The following is a 23,075-nucleotide window of genomic DNA, read 5'->3' as shown; positions in this document are numbered from 1 at the left end:
TTGTTAAACAAATTGTTCACGTTTTATGAGATACTGAATTGGGCGTTTTTATTCGCCCGGAAATATAATCATTCAACTTATTAAGAAATACATACATGAAGATATTTCTGTAAAATATGAAAGTATCAATAAAAAGCGAGTACAGTATTGAATGTAATCAGATTGTGCCTCATCAGTGTACAAGGTACTCTTTTAACAATAGTTGCCTTTAAACCGCCCCCCCCCCCCCCCACCTCTCTCTTAGCGGTGTGTCATAGTGTAGCACCAACAGAGACAGTGAACGCATCACTGGAAAACAAGGAGTGCGCAGGAGCTAGCGAGCAGCTGAGAAGTCAGATGGAAAGGAGGAGGCAGCAGCCACGGATATCATGACAGTTCAGTCGACGTTTGCCTTAAAGAAGAAGGCGAAATCAAACACCTTGCAGTGGGACGTTTAGTGTTTCTTTTTCGGCTGCGCGGACGCATGTTTGCACCACTCCAAGGCGGGACTGCAGCGAGCGCGCACAGTGGTACTTGATGCAAGGAAAGCAACACCATTACGCGGGGATATTTTCCGTGATATGGGCTGCATTGATGGAATTTGAACGTTTACGCTTCAACTTGCTTGTGATGAGGAACCCAGGAGAAGTGGCCGTCAATGTTTCTTAGTGCGTAATCGTTCCTCTCGCATGGCTTCTTTCCACGGGTTTTTTGAAGTACACGCACACTGGTGACTGTTTCATGGCTGTGGGGTGCAGCCAGAAGAGTCGTGCGTGGAGACAGAGAAAAAGGACGGTGTAAGCAGAAGCCAGCGCACTTTTTTTTGTCGCCTTCTTTTGCGCACGGAGGAGGTGGTGGATGCAACTCTCCTCAGAATCAGACTTTTCTTCTCCTCCTCCTTATTATTATTTTTCTCACTGCATCTTGTTTCTTTCGTAGTATGTCTGCACTCCGAAAGAAATTCGGGGACGATTATCAGGTAGTGACCACCTCATCCAGCGGCTCTGGCTTCAACAACCAGGCGCCCCCGGAGAAGAAGCGCAAGAGGCAGCGCTTCGTGGACAAGAACGGCCGCTGCAACGTCCAGCATGGCAACCTGGGGGGCGAGACGAGCAGATACCTCTCCGACTTGTTCACCACGCTGGTGGACCTGAAATGGCGCTGGAACCTGTTCATTTTCATCCTCACCTACACGGTGGCGTGGCTCTTCATGGCGTCCATGTGGTGGTTCATCGCGTACATCCGCGGGGACCTCAACAAAGCCCACAACGACAAGTACACGCCGTGTGTGGCCAACGTGTACAACTTTCCCTCCGCATTTCTCTTCTTTATCGAGACGGAGGCCACCATAGGCTACGGTTATAGGTACATTACGGACAAATGCCCCGAGGGAATCATCCTCTTCCTCTTCCAGTCCATCCTGGGCTCCATCGTCGATGCCTTCCTCATCGGCTGCATGTTCATCAAGATGTCTCAGCCCAAGAAGAGGGCCGAGACGCTCATGTTCAGCGAGCATGCTGCCATCTCCATGCGAGACGGGAAACTCACGCTCATGTTCCGGGTGGGCAACCTGCGCAACAGCCATATGGTCTCTGCGCAGATCCGCTGCAAATTGCTCAAAGTAAGTTGAGAGGAAGGATGCATGCGTACGTCGCTCTAACGCTCTCTTAAGTCTCATTGCTAATTGGGCATATGCAATTAAAGCACCCCCCCCCAACCCCCCCCCCACCCCATACACGACCCAGTTGACCGGTTTGACACTGAGCATCACTTATACTATCGTTTTATAGTACCCTATATCATATTTAAAATATATAGTTTTAAAAAGCAAATTTGGAGATTATGTAACACTATAAATAAATAACATATTAAAATATTTCATATTATACACTAACGGTCAAATGTTTTAGAACACCCTAACTCCAATGAATGAGCTTGAAATAGTAAATTTCTTGAAAGAGTAAAATAGTTAAAAAAAACAAAAGAAGTTACCCAAAATGTGTATTTCAGAATGAGACAAAAAGGCCACAAAATGGGTCAAACCTCTGCAGAAATGGAGGTTGGTGCAACTAATTCCTACAGGTGTTCCTACAAGTTTTGGAATACTTATACTACCTCCTCTGTCTGCATAAAAAACAGTGTTGGGAACACACTGTGCTACTATACACCCCCGTGAACATCATTTGTATGGCAGGAAGCCATCTGTTGCTACCAAAATGGCAAGAAAAACAATGTAATAATACTTCAAAATGTCGATTTTTGCCTCAGAGAAATTGGAGTGTTCAAAAACATTTAATAAAATATATATAATAAAATAATAATGCTATTTAGTTCTTTTTTAATTCAAATAAAAAACAAAAAATATTTTAGATTATTTTTGTAATTTGCAGTATTTGTCTAGTTTAAAGAAAACAATTATCCAATTTGACCCTGATCTAAAAAAAAGTTATAAAATATTTGTAGGATTAAAATAAAGTTACTTGCGTCACTTATTCAGTTTTTAAAAGTATCAACTTAATCTGAGCCCAAATTAAGAAAATATTTAATTGGTTGCAATTTTACCTTAACATTTAAAATTGTTTATTATATTATAAGGAACCTTTGATTTAATAAAACTAATTTTACTGCTTTTTACTTCCTGGTTTGGACATTATTATTTTTATTTTTATTTTTATTTTTATTTTTATTTTTATTTTTATTTTTATTTTTATTTTTATTTTTATTTTTATTTTTATTTTTATTTTTATTTTTATTTTTATTTTTATTTTTATTTTTATTTTTATTTTTTTTTTAATTATTTTTATTATTATTGTCAAAGTAAGATTTGGCTAAATAAGGTGTTAGCATAATGTAGTGTAGTACTGCATAGTGCACACCAATGCAAACTCCAACCACAATAAACTTTGAATGTATCGGTTTTGTATTGGATTAGATTGTGCAGGTGTACCTAATGTAGTGTCTCTTGGGTGTTTATGCTCAAAGGGGTTAGAGGATTGTTGTGTTGCGGTGTTGGCAGTACAGTATTTCTACCTACACTTACGGCCGGAAGGATTCAGGCATTAGAAAAAACAATCAATATTCAATTTAAGTGTGGAGTTTAAGCTCGAGTTTAAAGACTTTCGCACAAGCGTGCCATTTAACATTCAGGAACTGTGACCATTTTATGCAGGATGTCTTCATTTTCATGATGCCCAATAATGTAAGCATTATTTAATCATCGGTGTCTCTGCATGGCTGCCTGTTCTCATTAAGTAAAAAGCATGAAAATCACGATCTCTTGGTTTGAGATTAGGCCGCTGTCTTGGGCGAGGGAGATTATTCTATTTATCTTTAAAAAAAGTGTTGAGTTGCTTTCAAAGTGTGTCGTCCATGTAGCGTATGATCAATCTTTCTATCCGTTTAGCAGCTTTATGCCGAATGATGCCATAACCTTCTCCATGACATGTCTTCCCGTACGCTCCCTCAGTCTCGCCAGACCCCCGAAGGCGAATTCCTTCCGCTGGACCAGTTGGAGCTGGATGTAGGTTTCAGCACGGGAGCGGACCAGCTTTTCCTGGTGTCGCCGCTCACCATCTGCCACGTCATCGACACCAAAAGCCCCTTCTACGACCTCTCACAGAGGTCCATGCAAACGGAGCAGTTTGAAATAGTGGTGATACTGGAGGGCATCGTGGAGACCACAGGTGAGTACCCTCCACCCATGTACGTATGTGCTGAGTGTGCTCAAGTGAAACCGTCCCGATGCTGTGGCATCTATTTCAGACTGTTATGAATAGTATTGATCTTTTTCATCTGTTAACAGCTGACAGCCAAATGGGCTCGTTATTGAGCCCTTGATTGCGTTTTATTGATCTGTGCTTCTGCGGCAAACATAGCTTGTAATACTAGAAGTTAGTGTTTATACATCACCGGTGATTGATTTTGGTGTGGAGTGACATCATTTACAGTCTACGTATTTCAACGGCAGTGTGTGATGAACGGGAGTTGAGTGTCGGGGTACACTTGAGGAAAAATATCGATATCGATAGCTGCTATATATGGCATCATCATATAAACGAGTGTTGATGTAAAATCTTGCCTTTTTTTCTCATGACTTTGCAACTTTATTTTTTGTGGAACTGGTTTTAAACTAGACTCTTGTACAACTTTATACTCATAATTATAATTATTATTATTATATTATATTATATATATAATATTTTATTATATTTATTACATTTTATATACATTTATATATATATATTGAATAAGTTAATTAATTATGCTGCTTTGTGGTTGAATACAGCCTATTTATTATTTATTATTTATTATTTATTATTTATTATTTATTATTTATTATTTATTATTTATTATTTATTATTTATTATTTATTATTTATTATTTATTATTTATTATTTATTATTTATTATTTATTATTTATTATTTGTTATTTATTATTTTAAAAAATCATATTTGGGCAGATTTTACATGTTTTATTTTAAAGCATAAAAAATAAAAATAAAAATAAAAATAAAAATAAAAATAAAAATAAAAATAAAAATAAAAATAAAAATAAAAATAAAAATAAAAATAAAAATAAAAATAAAAATAAAAATAAAAATAAAAATAAAAATAAAAATAAAAATAAAAATAAATACTATATTAGGAAAGCAGGAAGTGAACAAATGTAACAGTTACTGATTGTAAAAGTACCAGATGGAGGGGTAGGATTTAATAAGCTTTGCTTCTTCCTACTCCTTTTGGACATGTGGAACTGTGAACTGATTATGTGATGCATTCAATTGTAATCTGATGCATGTTCAAATGAAATAAAACCATTACCATTACTTCGGAGCGACTTATATTCCAGAAAATACGGTACTTCAAACATAAGTGACAATAAGGTCTTCAACCTGGACCGTGTCAGAAGTAAACAACTGCAATTGATGAGAGAAGCGGAGCATCCCTGAACTGAATCTAATAATTACAATAATCACTCTTATTGCAAATGTTGAGGGAGAACATCAACATGGAGGATGTACTATACTGTACTGTAAATCCGCATCTTCATGGAGAGTGATGGGAAAAGCAGATATGATATATCGGATGGTTATCGGTCATGCGAGTATAATAATATGTGATCACCGCTTTCAAACACCACCAACGGTTTGCCCGTTTTCAGCTTTTCACGCTCACTTAATACACATTGTCCAGGTTTGATACCTCATAGCGGCTATCCTTACTGGAGGATAATAATTCACTTTCCAAGGTCCCTTCGGAATAAGGGGTTTCCATTTCTACAAGGTGGAGTAATGCCTCAAGTGAATTTCTGTGCTATGCTTGTGTTAAATTCACTGTGTGCAGCTGGAGTGTAAGGGAACACTCTTAGTGCAATAGCTTGATGATGAGGAGATGGGACAAGAAGGCTTTCTTGGCAGACTTTTTAAATGGAAATTAGCTATTCAATTCCTAATGGAATGTTTTCATAGTGAGTTAATGCACTTTCATTAACACCCGAGGCAGCTTACGCTACGTTTTATTTGCACCTTTTACGCTTCTACACGTGTGTGTGTGTGTGTGTGTGAGAGAGAGAGATCGTGAAATACAGTAGGTGCGCCTGGAGAAAACCCCTGTAATGAGAACTGTCACATGGTCAATGGGCGGTATTAAATATTCCTCAATCTAAAATAATCATATACTGTACATTTACAGTAAGATTATACTAATACTATACTAAAACTAATGTTTGAATCAATCAAAATTGAAAGTGTTTGAGAAAATCAACTTGCCACAGAGTGAAATGAACGACATATTCCACTTTCATACCACTGGGTCTAATTTTAAAAAGGATTTTATGCTCATTTTGAGCCCTTTGTATTGATTTGTGGACTCATGTAGAGCAGCTACACACAATAACCCGCATATAAAGCTTCCTAGATCCACATTCTGCACCTCTTTGTGCAGCGTTTCCATGGATTCACTGTTTCCGACCCAACCAGTCTCTTTAATTTACTCCAACCCCAGCCCTCCTGCCTAAACACTGACAGCGACATTGCGGGAGCAAAACAACGATAGTAATGAAATTCTGATTTTAAAATCCTGTCAGAGCCTGGTGGTAAAATGCCACTGTGTGCCACAGAGTGCAGACAGATAGTCCGCATGATGGTGTCATTACAGGGCAAGGAGCTGTCATTAAACTTTACAGGCACAGTCAATATTAAGGCTGTGCTAAAGTGTCCAACTGAACATTTACACTGGTGAGCCCGCCATAAGATTGTCTCTTACATAATGGTCACACAACTTCTTCAGAGATGTACATTTCAGTTATGCAGTGAATGGTTTGATGATAATGCATTTAAAAAAATGCGTGTTAAGTTGCTGTGTGATGAATTTAGCGTTCTTTGTAAGGTGACACTGTAAACCAGACTGTTTTTTCATAGCTCATAATTAACTCCGGCGGCACGGCGGTCGAGTGGGTAGCGCGTAGACCTCACAGCTAGGAGACCAGGGTTCAATTCCACCCTCGGCCACCTCTGTGTGGAGTTTTCTGTGAGTTTTCTCCGGGTACTCCGGTTTCCTCCCACATTCCAAAAACATGCCAACATTCCAAATTGTCCATAGGTATGAATGTGAGTGTGAATGGTTGTTTGTCTATATGTGCCCTGTGATTGGCTGGCCACCAGTCCAGGGTGTACCCCGCCTCTCACCCGAAGACAGCTGGGATAGGCTCCAGCACCCCCCACCACCCTCGTGAGGAAAAGCGGTAGAAAATGAATGAATGATAATGATAATGCAGGTCTATAAGCTGGAAGGTGCTTGTCGCTGCCCTCCTTCCATTGAGAGTAAAAGCCAGCGTTTGACAGTTATAGACATCGAGACATCGAGAGAGATACAAACTTTCAAAGGAAGTCAGCGCCTCACCAGCCATGAACCTCGCTTACCCTCGTTTGTTTACCTCCCAGACGTTCCTGCACTAGTTGTGCTCGAGCGACGTCGGCGGAAAGGCAAAGGGCGAGGGGGGGGGGCTGATGTAGAAACAATCTACAGTTAAAAATTGATGTATAGTGAAAGTCTAAATCCTCAGACGCTTTCATTTCTGGCCAATGCAACTCTGTTTCCATGGCAACCTCTCCTTGAGTATGCAGGCTTGCAGCAGTGCACCTAAACTTAGGTTGTTTTATTCCGATCATACGAGGACGATAACAGGGTTTGTGTAATAAAACAGATGCTGCAATGAAATTGCTTTGTTAACACAGCGACATGACAACCCCCATTTCCAGTGAAATAGGAAAAGCACCCAAAGGGATGGAATAAGATGTAATATTTATGTGAAGTATGGTGTTTATTAGTGAAGATGCTGATCTGCGTTCTTTTTTTATGGCCTCGCAATCACACTCTGCTAGACAAAAAACACACAAATAGATTCCCTTTTTACACAGTGAACTTTTGTGTCTTTACAAAATATCTTATGCTGATGTGCCCACACGAAAAGACAAGCGAAGAATGTGTAGGATTGTTCTATTTTGCTCTGACAACCTCTCCACCTTAGAAAAAGCAGCACCAGCTATTCCTCCTTCTTTTTTCAATTGCAGCCGGAGGTGTTTTGATCATGCACACTCCAAATGAGACGTGTAGGTTTTGGGATATTTGCTTCTGGAATAATTCCAGGAGTGGCTTTGTTGGATTTTTATTTTTTTTTACTTGTTTTGTTTTCATGCAACTGCAAGATGATGAATGTTTTGGGTTTGTGCTGCTCAGGATTTATTGCTTTTTACATCACATTGCAATTAATGGACTGCGGTGAGTGTCTATGCTAAGAAGCACACTTGCAGCACGACTTCTCTTATATTAAAAGTCGTGGATGACTTAAGAGGAGGAATATCTGGCAAAAATCTGGACTCAAAACTGAAAATGCAACAAAGAGGAGAGCCGTGAAGCCTACAAGGGTGTTCAAGAATCAAATTGCATGTTTAGTATGTTGCCAGGTCTGCAGTAACATTGAAAATACTCCAGTTCAGTTCACCGCGCTCCCCATTATTTGACTAAAACTCTGTACGTACGGACAAAAATATTCAAAACAAGTGACGTAAGTAAGAACTCCACCCCACGTCACGCCCTCTCCAAGCGTTCAATTCACCATAAATAGTCAATGCAAAGTGGCTCATGAATGCAGTTGAGCAATACACTTAATTAGGCTTAATAAGCATCTGCGATGCCGTCGTATTGGCTCCTATATGATTTGTTGAGTGTGCTAAAGAAACGCAGCGCTTTCCTTTGGAATTGATGGTAATTGATGGTAATCATACAATTATCTGCAACAATTGCTTCGCTTTATGAACAACCAATTTACAGTAAAGGACACAAAGTTGTGATTGGTGCTTTAATAATAGCAATAATATAATAATATAATAATAATAATAATAATAATAATAATAATAATAATAATAATAATAATAATAATAATAATAAAGCGGTAGAAAATGAATGAATGAATGAATGAATAATAATAATTAATTATTACATTATTATAATTATTTTTTCTTACATATATTATATAATTATTATGTTATAATTATTATTACTACTACTACAATAATATTAATTATTAATATATTATAATAATATATTTTATTATACAATAATAATAATAATAATAATAATAATAATAATAATAATAATAATAATAATAACAATAAAGCGGTAGAAAATGAATGAATGAATAATAATAATTAATTATTACATTATTATAATTATTTTTTCTTACATATATTATATAATTATTATGTTATAATTATTATTACTACTACTACAATAATATTAATTATTAATATATTATAATAATATATTTTATTATACAATAATAATAATAATAATAATAATAATAATAATAATAATAATAATAATAATAATAACAATAAAGCGGTACAAAATGAATGAATGAATGAATAATAATAATTAATTATTACATTATTATAATTATTTTTTCTTACATATATTATATAATTATTATGTTATAATTATTATTACTACTACTACAATAATATTAATTATTACTATATTATAATAATATATTTTATTATACAATAATAATAATTATTGTATAATAAAATAATAATTATTATTAATATTATAACAGAGAACACAGATCACGCATAATCATTCTTATAATATTTAATATTTATAGTTTATTCTCATACAATAACAACCTTATTTGTTGTTAGAATGTGACTTTTTTCCTCTTGATATTTTGACTTTATTCTCAGAAAAATACTATTTCAACTTTTTTCTTTTCTTTATTCTCTAGTAACAGTTTCTCCAACCTAAGTTTTCAAAATTATTTACATTTTTCGAAATTATAGTCATAATCAACATTGAAACTTTTTTTTTTTGTAAAATTACAGTTGATTTTTCTATTTTTGCTGTAGTTGCTTAAAAAAAAGTTAATCTTCATTTAAATGCGCCACATGTCAATTAAAAAGAAAACAAAACAAAAAACGCTATGGGCCGCAAATAGCCCCCGCGCCACACTTTAGACAAACCTGATGTAGCGGACGTGCGTACCATATAGTCAAAGCTGGAAGTGTTGCTGGCAGAGACACTGCCACCTTTAGATGCGCCCCTGGCATAAAGTGTGTTTGGCTGATGTGAACATACTGTAAGATCCCTGGCAGGCAGCTGTGTGTGTGTGATTAATGATCTTATTACGGCTCATAAAGGCAACAGGGCTTTTTTTTTTTTTTTTTCTGAAACATGGCCGCATGTGAGCAGCAGTGCAGTCACTGTTGCTGTGAGTCACTGCCCCCTTGGAGTCTCTAGACGTGCTTACAACACAAAGAGAAGAATGTGGAGGAGTCTTGTATGAACTGTTATATATGCTGAAACCTGGATTCATTTTTAAAAAAAAATGATTGCTGCTTGTAGATGTGAAAAATACTGTGAAAAAGTGTTTGCCCCTTTAATGATTTCTTATCTTTTAGCTTTTTAAATTAACCTTTTATTATGAACGGAGTGAAAAACCTTCATGTCCCTGTATGAACACTAGTGCACTCTATTTTGACTCAATTGCTTTATTAATCGCAAACCAATTCCACATGATAGATGCAATGTTTCGCTTTCTTTCACTATGACATTAAGCTCCGTATTATTACTGGTAAATCTCAGTCAAAAAAAAACAATATTCATGAGTACAAAACTGTCTCTTCACTTAAAACCTTTTGTGATTTAATACATGCAAATTTCCCCAGACTGAACATTAGACTCGGACGTGCAGTGAAATCTAAATATGACTTTAAATAAATCATATTTAGAAGTCATAATAAATTAGTCATGAAGTGTTTACTTGATAATAAACACATTTGTGTTCATCATGGGAGGTTTCACTCATGGCTGTAATTCGCTGTTGTGCTGAGACGGGCAGATAGCAAGCAAACGCTGTGATAATTCCTATGTTGGTGATGTTCCATTCACAGACCACGCTCTGTCTTGGATGGCTTTTTCCGTTGTTTACAAGGCAAACCGGTGGCCAAAAAGATCAAAAAGAGGCATTGTCTTTTGCTCCAGATTCCACGTTATTTTTGTTGTCAGCCCCCTCTTTTTTCATATTGCTACGCCGCTTCCCTGTGAATCAGAGCTACAAAGAGAAAAAATAGAATATGTGCTCATTTGAAAGTGAGTGGGGGTGGCAAGCAATATAGAGTGGATCAACTGGTCATGTTTATTCATAAGACACAGCAGTTTTAAATAATGATGCTATACATACTTGTAATTATACATCGTGAATGGGTCCATTGCTTGAATACATTAACAGAAATGCATGCGCGGGATATATGGTCCACTATGAATGCAGTAATAATAATAATAATTGAGCAATTCTGAAAGAAAAAATGGAAAATGAAAATTACAAGAAAAAGTTGCAAAGTTACGCAAATTAAGTCACAGGGCTCTAATTTTGTAAAACAGGCCAATTTTTTTGAGGAGCGCAGTCCGGCGCACCCACGCATCCGCCTGTGCAATTGGCAAAAAGGAGGAGTCCTTTTTCAAATCAAATTGGTCACACTTTCAATCAAATTGGTCACTCTCCCAAGCGCTCCCGAGGACTTCCGGATACATCGGTGCACATTTACTTAGTGCAGGCAACATGCAGTTCTTATAAGGAAGTTCAGATTGCATTTCCATCCAAAACTTCTTTCAGGGTTCACTTCCAAATACCCAAATCTCATTATCTGACACTTTGGCATCGTTTAACAGAAAATTGTCAGAAAAGTGGAAGAAGCACAATATATCCCCTTTAATATTGCAACTTTATCCTGACTTTAACCAAGTAGTAGGACTTGGTTTATTTTCAGTGTCCCAAATACTGGCTTCTTCCATTAAGATGAGCGAAATGAAAAAGAATGACCTGTCTCGTGTTGGCGAGAAATAATGTGTCCTAATGATGGCATCCTACCTTTGCTTGTTGTTGTTGTTGTTGTGCAAATGCTGAGTTAAACATGGAATGAAGACTAATTACTGCAATGAAGATTTCTATTTTTTTTTGTTCCGGAATAGAAATCAGCCAGTATAATTCATTAGAAACATTTATTGCAGTTGATTAGCAGAGCAGCCAATGTCATGGCCTGATCCACGCTTTTATTATCAGCACACTTAATTGAAATTAAAATGGAGTGGTTTCCATTGTGCACATGGCTTAATAGTTTCAATTAGGACTAAGAGCTGCTATCCTATTCCTGATGTTCTGAACTTGCCACAATTGGACTTTGGATATGAGCCGACTGTGACTGTCTGGACAACGTGACCTATAATTTATTGCGGGTCACCTCACAGAGAGCGCTCTGTGTCACATCTCATCTCGAGGGGTTAAAGTGGGTTTAGAGGGGAAGTAATAACTGCAGATCAGGAGTGCGTTGTCGAATCAGACGTGCTCGGGGTGACGACTCGGGAGAGCAGAGGCTAGAGATGGTGAACTTCAAATGGGTATCCACGTGCACGAACTTAGAGTGCGTCGCCATTGTTATTAAAAGAGATGACTGTCACATAGAGGATCTTTGAAGAGTGTATCTCTGGTAGTCGTTCACATTCTCAAATACAGCAGAGTGGTCCTGTCAAATACAGAATCCTTCACGTTTAATAGTGTAGGTCCTTAAAAACTGTGGAATGCTCCTACATGATACCTTCAACCATGAAATGAATTGGAATACCTTTGAATTCATGAACATTGTTAACGGGTCGGTTTTGACCCGTGCATTAAATCAGCTATAAAATACACTAAAAACAATAAGTTACCATCATGTACAGTGGTGTGAAAAATGTCTTGTTTATCTTCTTAGGCTTCCTCATCCATGAAAATGTTGTTTTTAATACTTTTGGTGTTGCCATGTAGGCTTTTTTTTGTCACTATACCCCTCAATTTCAATTTCCAAATATGGTAAAATGAATGTCAAAAGAATCATATTAATAAATTGAAGGTTCTTTTGTTACCTGGCTATTACTGAGGGATATAGAACATATCTCTTAAATCAATTAGTTTTATTTATTTTCTCATTTTAGTATTAATCACTAAAGAAACATCTATGGTGTTCGGGTCAATTTTGACCCATATATATTAATGTCAAAGAAAAGGTAGAAAAAGTTATTGTTTTCAGCAAAAGAACTTTAGTATAAACTGAAATCACAAAGCAGAACAGGCATTTTCCTTGGAAAAGGACGAGATGTTCATCCACTGTCATCGTTAGCCTGGTTTGAACATCAGCAGAAGGAGCTGAGGACCTGCACACTTTTTCCCCTTCAGTGTTTGCCACAATAATGATTATTCTTTTCAGTGACATAAAGTGGCATAAACAGTGCAAAACCGGCACAGCGGTTTGATAATGCATTTAAAAAAATGCGTGTTAAGTTGCTGTGTGATGAGTTTAGCGTTCTTTGTAAGGTGACACTGTAAACCAGACTGTTTTTTCATAGCTCATAATTAACTCCGGCGGCACGGCAGTCGAGTGGGTAGCGCGTAGACCTCACAGCTAGGAGACCAGGGTTCAATTCCATCCTCGGCTATCTCTGTGTGGAGTTTGCATGTTCTCCCCGTGCATGCGTGGGTTTTCTCCGGGTACTTCGGTTTCCTCCCACATTCCAAAAACATGCTAGGTTAATTAGCGACTCCAAATTGTCCATAGGTATGAATGTGAGTGTGAATGGTTGTTTGTCTATATGTGCCCTGTGATTGGCTGGCCACCAGTCCAGGGTGTACCCCGCCTCTCGCCCGAAGACAGCTGGGATAGGCCCCAGCACCCCCGCGACCCTCGTGAAAAAAAAAGCGGTAGAGGGCTGAGGGTGGATTTGAACCCTGGTTTCCTAGCTGTGAGGTCTGCACGCTAACCACTAGACCGCCATGCCGCCCTCAGGATAATATATCAGGTTTTATTCAAGAGAGAATTGAACGTGACGGTAACACAGTTACGCAGTTTGTGTGTATTGCTGATGCGCCGCAGTGACTTTCCCATAATGGTCATAGCAGCGCCACACCAGACATCCTGGATTCATTATCCCTTTTAGATGAACTGCACTGGCTTCCCAAGGGGGCGACACGTTAATTGTGTCTTTAGGGATTTGTCAACCCCCCCACCGGGTAGCAATAAATCACCGATAGAGGAGCTCCGAGGGCAGACCCGGGATGAACCGGTGCGATGAAACCACCAGAGATCCATTCAGCACCAATGTCTTTCTCTTCAGGCTAGCGAGGCATAGACGAGGCCTCAACAAAACAAACACGAGGTGGCACTGAGGTTGCCGTTACAGACGACGACGGGCACTCGGGGGCAAAGTGCTACATGTTGTGTGACTGTGATAATATTGGCAGCTTAAGCTCGTTTCAGAGCTTGTGCACTTGCAGTGTTGGCCACAGGCCACATTGATCGGTAGAGCTGCCACCACCGTCCCCGAAGTGCAGGTGAATCAATGGTGCAGCCTAAACACAAAGCTACATGAATATGTTGTTCTTAAGGCAAGAGACTCCTCAGGGATTTTCCTTTTCTATTCTTGTCGCTCAGGCAAGCTTGCAGTGGATGGACTCGCTTTGCTTTGTACAGTTCCGGCTTGAAAAAACAATTGATTCTTTTCTTTGATACCGCTCAAGGCTTAAAACATCAAACTCTTCTTCATGCCGATACTTGTGCAGTAATCCCTTGTTTATCTTGCTTAATTGGTTCCAGAACCGATAAGTGATAAGTGAATTTCTGCAAAGTGAGATTTTTTTTACTGATAAATAGAATACCTTTTTATTTTGTTTGAAACAAAAAACCCCAAAAATAAATAAATAAAATAAAATAAAATAAAATAAAATAAAATAAAATAAAATAAAATAAAATAAAATAAAATAAAATAAAATAAAAAATACTTTATTTTACTGGCTATTTGCTGGCTTCTTAACATTATTAGAGCACATGGACATATAATAACATCCCTATAGCCACCTTTACCCAATAAAGTAGACATAATCTGAGAGAATAAATAATTTAAGGCCTAAATAGGACTCATGCTTGTGTGTGTTTCAATAAATGTGTAAGAAATGACGTCAGGGTTTTACCTTGGAGTGGATTACAGCTGCAATAGTAGCCTGTGTTATGATTTGGATTATTATATTATTATTATAATATTATTATTATATTATTATATTATTAAATATATATTATTATTATATTATTATTATATGAATATATTATTATAATATTATATTATTATTATTAATTATATTATTATTATTATTATTATTATTATTATTATTATTATTATTAGTAGTAGTAGTAGTAGTAGTAGTAGTAGTAGTGGTAGTAGTAGTATTGTGAGGGACATTGTGTTGTGACATACATGAAACCTGCCCCAAAAGCCTGTTGTTACGACAACAAAGCCTGGTGCTTGTGTGTCTCACCGAACATTACTTACATTAATGACCAGCGTAGAATACTACATATAGGCCAATGCTTCAATATTCATTCATTCATTCATTTTCTACCACTTATCCTCACGACAAGACAGCTGGCATAGGCTCCAGCATATCCGCGACCCTAATGAGAATAAGCGGCATCAAAAATTGATGGATGGTTGGGTCATATTGAACCACAAACCAGCATGATTTATTCATATATTTTCGAAAAACCCTGACAAAATAAAGCTGCGGAATTCAAATCCAGTTCCAAGCAGTTGCGATCCTCTCAAACGCTACAAAGTCTGCCTCAACTTGTGTTTCACGGAAAACAGGGACCAATGAAACAAATGTTGACGCTTTGCTTGCATCCATGTCGGATGCTCTCTAGCTCTAGTCGACGTAACGTAAGTGCCTCTGACTCAACTTTGAGTTTTTTTTAAGCTACAGCTCCCTTCTCAGCTGAAATTCCCTTTTCTCTCTTCTATCCTCTCACTCCATCAGGAGATGAGCCAACCTCACATTCAGCCTGGGGGAGAGTCGGTGGTGGTTTTTCCTCCCACTCACCCACCTGTTATAGGCCTAGCATTTCTGCGACAGGGCGGTCAGAGGTGTGAACCACAGAGTCCATATCTGAGGGTTCGTTACCTACTGACTTTGCCACTACGGTCTCCACACCATTATCCGTTGACAGTGTACGGATTACACCTCCCTTACGCCAGCAGTGCACCACTGATGTTTTTAGATTGGCTTTTTGGAGTGCAAAAAAGGAAGCAAAAAAAAATCAGCTTTTTCACACTTTTCAAGGCTGCTCAGCTCAGGATTGGCCACAAACGTTGTCCAACACAATGGCCGTGCTCATAAAATAACACAAACGTGTTCATCAAGAAAAATTTGCTTCACTGGGTCTGCAAAAAAAGGTTTTTAGCATTATCCGCACACATAAATGTAAAATTTTTTTTTTTTCCCAAAGGTAATATTTCTCCTTTCCTGTTGAGAATTGTATTACGTTTTTGGGTAACACTTTATTGTTTGTTTTAGGTATAATTTTAGCTCTTTAAACATTTACCAGATCAGAAAATATTATTAACTGTGTGTTTAGGATGAAAAGTTTTCTATGCTCTCTATAACCAGCATTATACATTAAATGTTTTTTTTATTTTAATTTAATTTTTAATTTTTAATTTTTAATTTTTAATTTTTAATTTTTAATTTTTAATTTTTAATTTTTAATTTTTAATTTTTAATTTTTAATTTTTAATTTTTAATTTTTAATTTTTAATTTTTAATTTTTAATTTTTAATTTTTTCTCGTATCAAGTTAGATACGTTAAAACCAGAATAGACAGAATGGAGTCATTTCTGTTCCAGAACAAATTTAGTTTTTTTCATTGTTGATAATATTTCTTCCTACTTTATGATGTTTTATTTGTAATGCTGGATTTCCAACTCATTTGACTGTCTATTACAACATCCAAACATTTGTTTTTGTTTTGTTTGTATTTTGTTTATTTTATATATAGGGCTAAGAGTTTTGGTCTCGGCATTGACCCCTGGGGTACACCACACAATACATGTAAACTTTCAGATTATATTCTTCTAGCTTCAAATATTGCTTCCACTCCAAATTGTCCATAGGTATGAATGTGAGTGTGAATGGTTGTTTGTCTATATGTGCCCTGTGATTGGCTGGCCACCAGTCCAGGGTGTACCTTGCCTTTTGCCCGAAGACAGCTGGGATAGGCTCCAGCACTCCTGCGACCCTCATGAAGATAAGTAGTAGAAAATGAATGAATGAATGAATGAATGTGGTTGGTGGTTTGGAATCGATCCATGTAGTTTTATACAGTAACTGGTTACCTTCATGATAGCGTTAAGCACCGCCTCTACTTCCACTCTCCTTCCTGTGTTAATAGCCTACAGCCATATGCTCCTCGTCGCCCTGCCCGACTCCCCACCTTGCGTGGAGATGGCTGGCAGCCCCCGCTCACATTCCCTTCCGTTCTTTTCCGACAGCATCCCCACTCAAGCCTCAGCATCCAGGCGCTCCCCTCCCCCACACAGCAGTGCACTTCCCCTGCCTTTTTCCTCCTCCCATCCTCCCATCCTCCCCCTCCTTCTCCTTCTTCTTACAGCTAAGCCGTCAGTGTGCACGAGCACTAAAAGCTACGTGCTGCCAACAACTGTAAGCCACTTTTGCAAACAGATCGCACACTTGGACACAATTTTAACGGCACAAGGGACTTTCTTCCATTTTGTAAAAAAAAAGTCAAACTAAAGGAAATAAGCAGTGGAATGTTTCCGGATATGCTGCCTTTTACTGCATGGTCACCATAGAAACAGCTGGTCCGACTGGTGTACTGAGCAATAAAGGCTTTACAGTATATCAGATGTGACTTTTAAATATGATGTAATCATCTCACCATTATAACAACATTGTCTCGGCGATGGCTCAGCATTCCTCCACACTTCTTCACTTTATTTTAAAAAGCCTACTCAGTAGCTCCTATTAGGAGACAAATGGCATCCTTTGTGTTTTACACAATGGAGCATGAAATACAGTGGAGTCTTACACAATTTGTTTCCATACTCAGATGATTTACCGTGTAATACTAATACGTTCTAGAGTCATGAAACCTTCATTAACTTGCAACTTACGGCTTCCTCACATCTTCCAAATATATACACGTTAGGTTTACCGGAAACTCGAAATTGTCCATGAGGGTGAATGCTAGTTTGTCTATATGATTGGATGGCGACCAGTCCAAGGTGTACTGTACCTGCTGTAACTCATCAAACACATGGACAATTGCATATCATAAGGCAATTATACATTTATGTCCATACATTCACTGTTCCAAGTGGTCCCTCTGGTCCTAGTCGCCATTCAAACAACCATTCACACTCACATTCATACCTATGGACAATTTAGAGTCGCCAATTAACCTAGCATGTTTTTGGAATTTGGGAGGAAACCGGATCACCCGGAGAAAACCCATGGGGAGAACATACAAACTCCACACAGAGATGGCCGAGGGTGGAATTGAACCCTGGTTTCAACTCTAAATTTGACAATCAGGGTTGTTCAACACAGCCAGTAAGACTTTTACTGATTAATACTTCAAAACTGGTCTTGTTGTACAAGAACATTGTATCCAGGAGGCCGTCACCACTTTAATTGGCATTTTTACATTTTTTGTCATGGGAACCCATTGGAGTGGCTAATTAACCTAGCATGTTTTTGGAATGTGAAAGGAAATCGGAGTACCCGGAGAAAACCCACCCATGCACTGGGGAGAACATGCAAACTCCACACAGAGATGGCCGAGGGTGGAATTGAACCCTGGTCTGTATGCTAACCACTAGACCGCCGTGCAGCCTCTTAACAATCTATTCACTAATTTCCTATTCATAGCTGGTTAATCTCCATTGTAACGCAGTTCCACTCATTCTTCTGTTTTCAGCCCTTTTCGTTAGTTAGTTAGCTTAGTGATTCCTCCTCCTCCTCCAGTGATATTGATATCTGTAAGAACTGTGGTTTATTTTATTTGCCGCCACAGAGGTGTGGATTAGTAACTTAAGTAAGAAGAGCGGCTTTGCACTCTGGTGGGTCATACTTTAGTCGTGCCGCCTAGCAGGAATACCACCGGGATCGTATGTCTTAGAAAGTAGTATTGGTAAATATCGGATTGACCTCCATCCCTATACCGCGCGTTAAGAGTTGTGGGACAAATAGTGTTTGTGTGTGCAAAATTTGTTCTCAATCAGAAATCACTCCACACTCTTTATTGCTCTCTGGTTCTACCATATCTTACTTATTGTGTGGAAATATGGGCTAATAACTATAAAAGCAATCTTCACTCGCTAAATGTACTGCAAAAAAGGTCAGTAAGGATAATTCATAATGCCGCCTACAGAGAACATACTAACTCCTTATTTCTAAAATCACAAATACTTCAACTTGCTGATATAGTTCATCTTCAAACAGCTAAAATAATGCATAAGGCTAAAAATAACCAATTACCTAAAAATGTCATCTAATACTTCTCTACATGAGAGAAGAAATATGATCTCAGGGAAGAAGTACATTTGAAACACTTATATGCTAGGACTACGTTAAAAAGCCATAGCATTTCAGTATGTGGAATCAAACTATGGAATGGATTGAGTAAGACCCTCAAACAATGCACAACGATGAGCCAATTCAAGAAACAATACAAGCAGTTGATGTTTGCTAAATACAAGGATGAAGAGTCTTGAACCAGTCATGATGTGCTATATAAAATAAAATCTTAAACTACTATATTAGGAAAGCAGGAAGTGAACAAATGTAACAGTTACTGATTGTAAAAGTACCAGATGGAGGGGTAGGATTTAATAAGCTTTGCTTCTTCCTACTCCTTTTGGATACAAGGATGAAGAGTCTTGAACCAGTCATGATGTGCTATACATATCACTATATTGACACTTACTATGGTACCCATTATGTCATTGGATGCTCATATCACCTCGTACTTCGGTACAGGCCAAAAAAAAAAAACCTAAAAAAAAAAAAACTTAAACTATATTAGGAAAGCAGGAAGTGAACAAATGTAACAGGTACTGATTGTAAAAGTACCAGATGGAGGGGTAGGATTTAATAAGCTTTGCTTCTTCCTACTCCTTTTGGACATGTGGAACTGTGAACTGATTATGTGATGCATTCAATTGTAATCTGATGCATGTTCAAATGAAATAAAACCAATACCATTACCAAGTTTAGGTTTGATTAAGTCTGGGTCCATCAGTAGCATTCAAGACCTTTGGTAAAATGTACTTGTGTTATTTGGACAATCCAAGGATTAGTCCAAACCAACTGATTTGAACTGTAGGTTCAAATCTAGAACTCTGCGTCAAACGTTGGATGGTTTCTTTATAGTCAGTTTGAAGGACCTTCGGTACAATTGATTCCTTGTGGGACTCTGTTTTTTTTTTTAATTCAATGGAACCATCTTGGAGTGTTAGATTGTGGGTACTCTTCTGTGACCAGTAATGTCAGAATGGTCAATGGTTACATGTCACTCCATCTGATAGTATTTCGGGACATGTGATCCTTGTGCTTTGGTCAATGAACAAAGTTGTGTCGGAAGATGTGATTCCATCAGTGGCATGCCCAGTTTGGATGACAGATGATCCTTATTCCTTTTTTTTTTTTTTTGGAATTTCTCTTTATGCACAACACTTAATCCTTTTCCATCCCTGAAAGCTTGTCAGGGGACTCTGTTGACAGCACTGCACTTGTGAGTGAGTGTGCTCGTGTGTGATTACGTGTGTGTGAGTGTGTGTGTGTGTGTGTGTGAGACTGTGTGGAAGAGAGAAGCAGATAGAAAGAGACAAGGGGATAGGGATGAAGAAAGTACTTTGTGAGCTCTTCCCTAAATAGAATAAAGAACTCTCAGAAGCCTGGATCCTTTTAAGAAACCATTTTCACAAACAAACCAATTTCAGTATTGCTTTTGATGAATGAGCGTAATGTCGCCAAGACTGACACTAGATTGTCTCCGGAGTGCTCTCAGGTCCGTGTTGTTGATTTGTCGCTGAGAATATGACTTAGCCAAATGAATATCATTCTCCACAATCCACAACCTCGGGTGAGATACATCAGGACAGGGAAACAAGTCGGTAAAAAACACTCATGTTTTTTTTTCCAACTACTATCAAGGCTGGTTGAGTCCACAGTGCTTTTCTATTCCAGAACCCCCCCCCCCACTACCAAACAACCCATTTTATCTTTGCTGCTGACTCTGCGGCTGCTTCACTCTATTAGACAACCAAAGCTGTGCACTATTAAGAACAAAATGTGCATTTATTGCAAGTGAGCCTGAAACATTCATTCATTCATTTTCTACCGCTTTTTCCTCATGAGGGTCGCGGGGGTGCTGGGGCCTATCCCAGCTGTCTTTGGGCGAGAGGACTCGTCGCCAGCCAATCACAGGGCACATAGAGACAAACAACCATTCACACTCACATTCATACCTATGGACAATTTGGAGTCGCTAATTAACCTAGCTCGACACAGAGATGGCCGAGGGTGGAATTGAACCCTGCTCTCCTAGCTGTGAGGTCTACACGCTAACCACTCGATCGCCGTGCAGCCCGGCTTGAAGTCAATCATTCATTCATTTTCTACCGCTTTTTCCTCATGAGGGTCACGGGGGTGCTGGAGCCTATCCCAGCTGTCTTCGTGCGAAAGGCGGGGTACACCCTGGATTGGTGGCCAGCCAATCACAGGGCACATATAGACAAACAACCATTCACACTCACATTCATACCTATGGACAATTTGGAGTCGCTAATTAACCTAGCATGTTTTTGGAATGTGGGAGGAAACCGGAGTACCCGGAGAAAACCCACGCATGCACGGGGAGAACATGCAAACTCCACACAGAGATGGCCGAGGGTGGAATTGAACCCTGGTCTCCGAGCTGTGAGGTCTGCACGCTAACAGCCCGGCTTTTTGCTTTTTGTTTTCTCCATCAGGTGAAACAAAAGTCAAAAGAAATCCAGAACAGACACCTGGATTCTGCAGGTCTGACCTTCACACTGATAGTCAGTGTCTCAATTTGATGGCCGCTTGAAACAAATAAAAACCTCTCCACAAAGAGATGCCTTCTTTTCCCAATCACAACAAAAGGTGGAGCTGTCGTAGTCTCAGTTTGCTGACACACAATTAACTGTTTAGCTTATTTGAACACGACAGCTTGGTTTAGCATTCTCAGTACTAACCTTCCAAAGTGGTTGTTCTTTTTGTTGGACTTGAACCCAGCATTTCTTAGCCAAACGCTTGGGGATGGGGTGTTTTGGTGAGTCAACACACTGCGCTACCACAACACTTTTGGACATCGGGTGTCACGGACCCCTGTATTTAACAATGGCAGAAGGTGTTATTGGATGTGTGTGTAGCCTTTTTGTGTTATGTTGTGGTACATTTATTTGAGCTGTCACAAAAGCAAATAATTTGTGTCTAAGTAAAAGTTATGCTTGGAATGTATCTGTTCACAAAAAATCAGTTTTCAACTTTTTGTTGGGAACTGATATTTTCCTGAAACTTACCTATGTTCTACTGTGAATTATAAAATAATGGAAAATGTAGTTTTTTTAATATATGTTTATATAGCCACCGAAGACAGTATTTTAAACATAAATATGCTATGAATATGTTCCAGTGTTTGACAGGAAGTGGTGTTGGGGGTTCAGAGTTTGGCATGGTGTTACGGTCCTAACAGTAGCTTGTTATTTTTATGATTATGATGATGAAAATGTTATCCTTATTGCACCTGGTATTATCTTGTGGTAATATTCTTGAGTGTCTGGAACAGATTAATTGATTAATTTACAGTATTTTCTATTGAAAAATCTGCTTTGGTTAGAGTCCATTTTGGTTTGAGTCGAATTTAGGACTTTAACCAAGTCATCACTCTATATGACATGGAATAAAAAACAAAAACAAAAGATTAGACAAATATCTGACTCACCCCAGAGCTAATGGAATTTTTTGTGTTCAAAGATTGACACCTAGGCCATGGCATCATTCAAGGTGTCACCTACAGTATGTTTAAATCTGAAGTGTGCACATTATGCACAACAATGTCAGCCACATAAGCAGTTTAAAAAGCCCAAATCGGTGCAGTAAAACACTGCTCTGTGTTACTGTCTTTCAATCCCAAAAATAGGAATTCACACAAAAGACAAAGCCCACATCTGTGTGTATTTCATATTATTGGCAACACCTTATGTAACTCCAAGACACGCTTGCCTGAGACTGTGTTTCTATGGAAACCAACTATAGGAATCTGTGTACTCTAGAGTCATAAGCCTTCTCACTGCTTGTTCCAAAGTAGCAGTGACATTCCACAACAAAAAGTCAGGGCTGTCTTTTGAAAATTGATTTCTCTGCAAAAGCAAGATTGAAGCGTTTGTGAGGCTTCAAGAGACACATTTTTTTTTTCTTCTCACTTTGACCATCAGCAAAATTCTTTGGAACACAAAAAGCTGAAATGACAAAAGGTTGCTTGGAGATTGTTGATATTCACGCTTACTGCGTATCACATAGATTCAGGCAGAAATACACTGTCGGATTTCTTGGGCCTGCAACAGTACGCTATAATCACAGTGCAGTACAATCTAAAAAAAAATAATATACGGGACTCATAATCATTACAGTGCAG

The 23,075-nt window shown here is 38.2% G+C and overlaps 1 protein-coding gene across 2 annotated transcripts in view; it reads left to right on the top strand.

Moving 5' to 3' along the window:
• Window positions 1–204: 204 nt before the first annotated feature.
• Window positions 205–23,075, top strand: part of kcnj3a (potassium inwardly rectifying channel subfamily J member 3a) — a 34,056-nt gene continuing 11,185 nt past the window's right edge. Inside the window, exons 1-3 of one of the 2 annotated variants that reach the window (XM_058082488.2) lie at window positions 205–830; window positions 919–1,600; window positions 3,446–3,662. In XM_058082488.2, coding sequence (XP_057938471.1) covers window positions 920–1,600; window positions 3,446–3,662 — 898 coding nt within the window. In that variant the 5' untranslated portion in view covers window positions 205–830; window position 919. Of the gene's footprint in view, window positions 1,601–3,445; window positions 3,663–23,075 lie in introns of both variants that reach the window. The other variant, XM_058082486.2, reaches the window with a different exon arrangement.

The sequence above is a fragment of the Doryrhamphus excisus genome, linkage group LG12, assembly GCF_037039965.1.
Source record: "Doryrhamphus excisus strain RoL-2023G ecotype Guam linkage group LG12, RoL_Dexc_Guam_v1.1, whole genome shotgun sequence".
Taxonomy (NCBI): domain Eukaryota; kingdom Metazoa; phylum Chordata; class Actinopteri; order Syngnathiformes; family Syngnathidae; genus Doryrhamphus; species Doryrhamphus excisus.
Note: the sequence above shows the minus strand (reverse complement) of the source record. Positions and strands in the feature narration are given on the sequence as shown.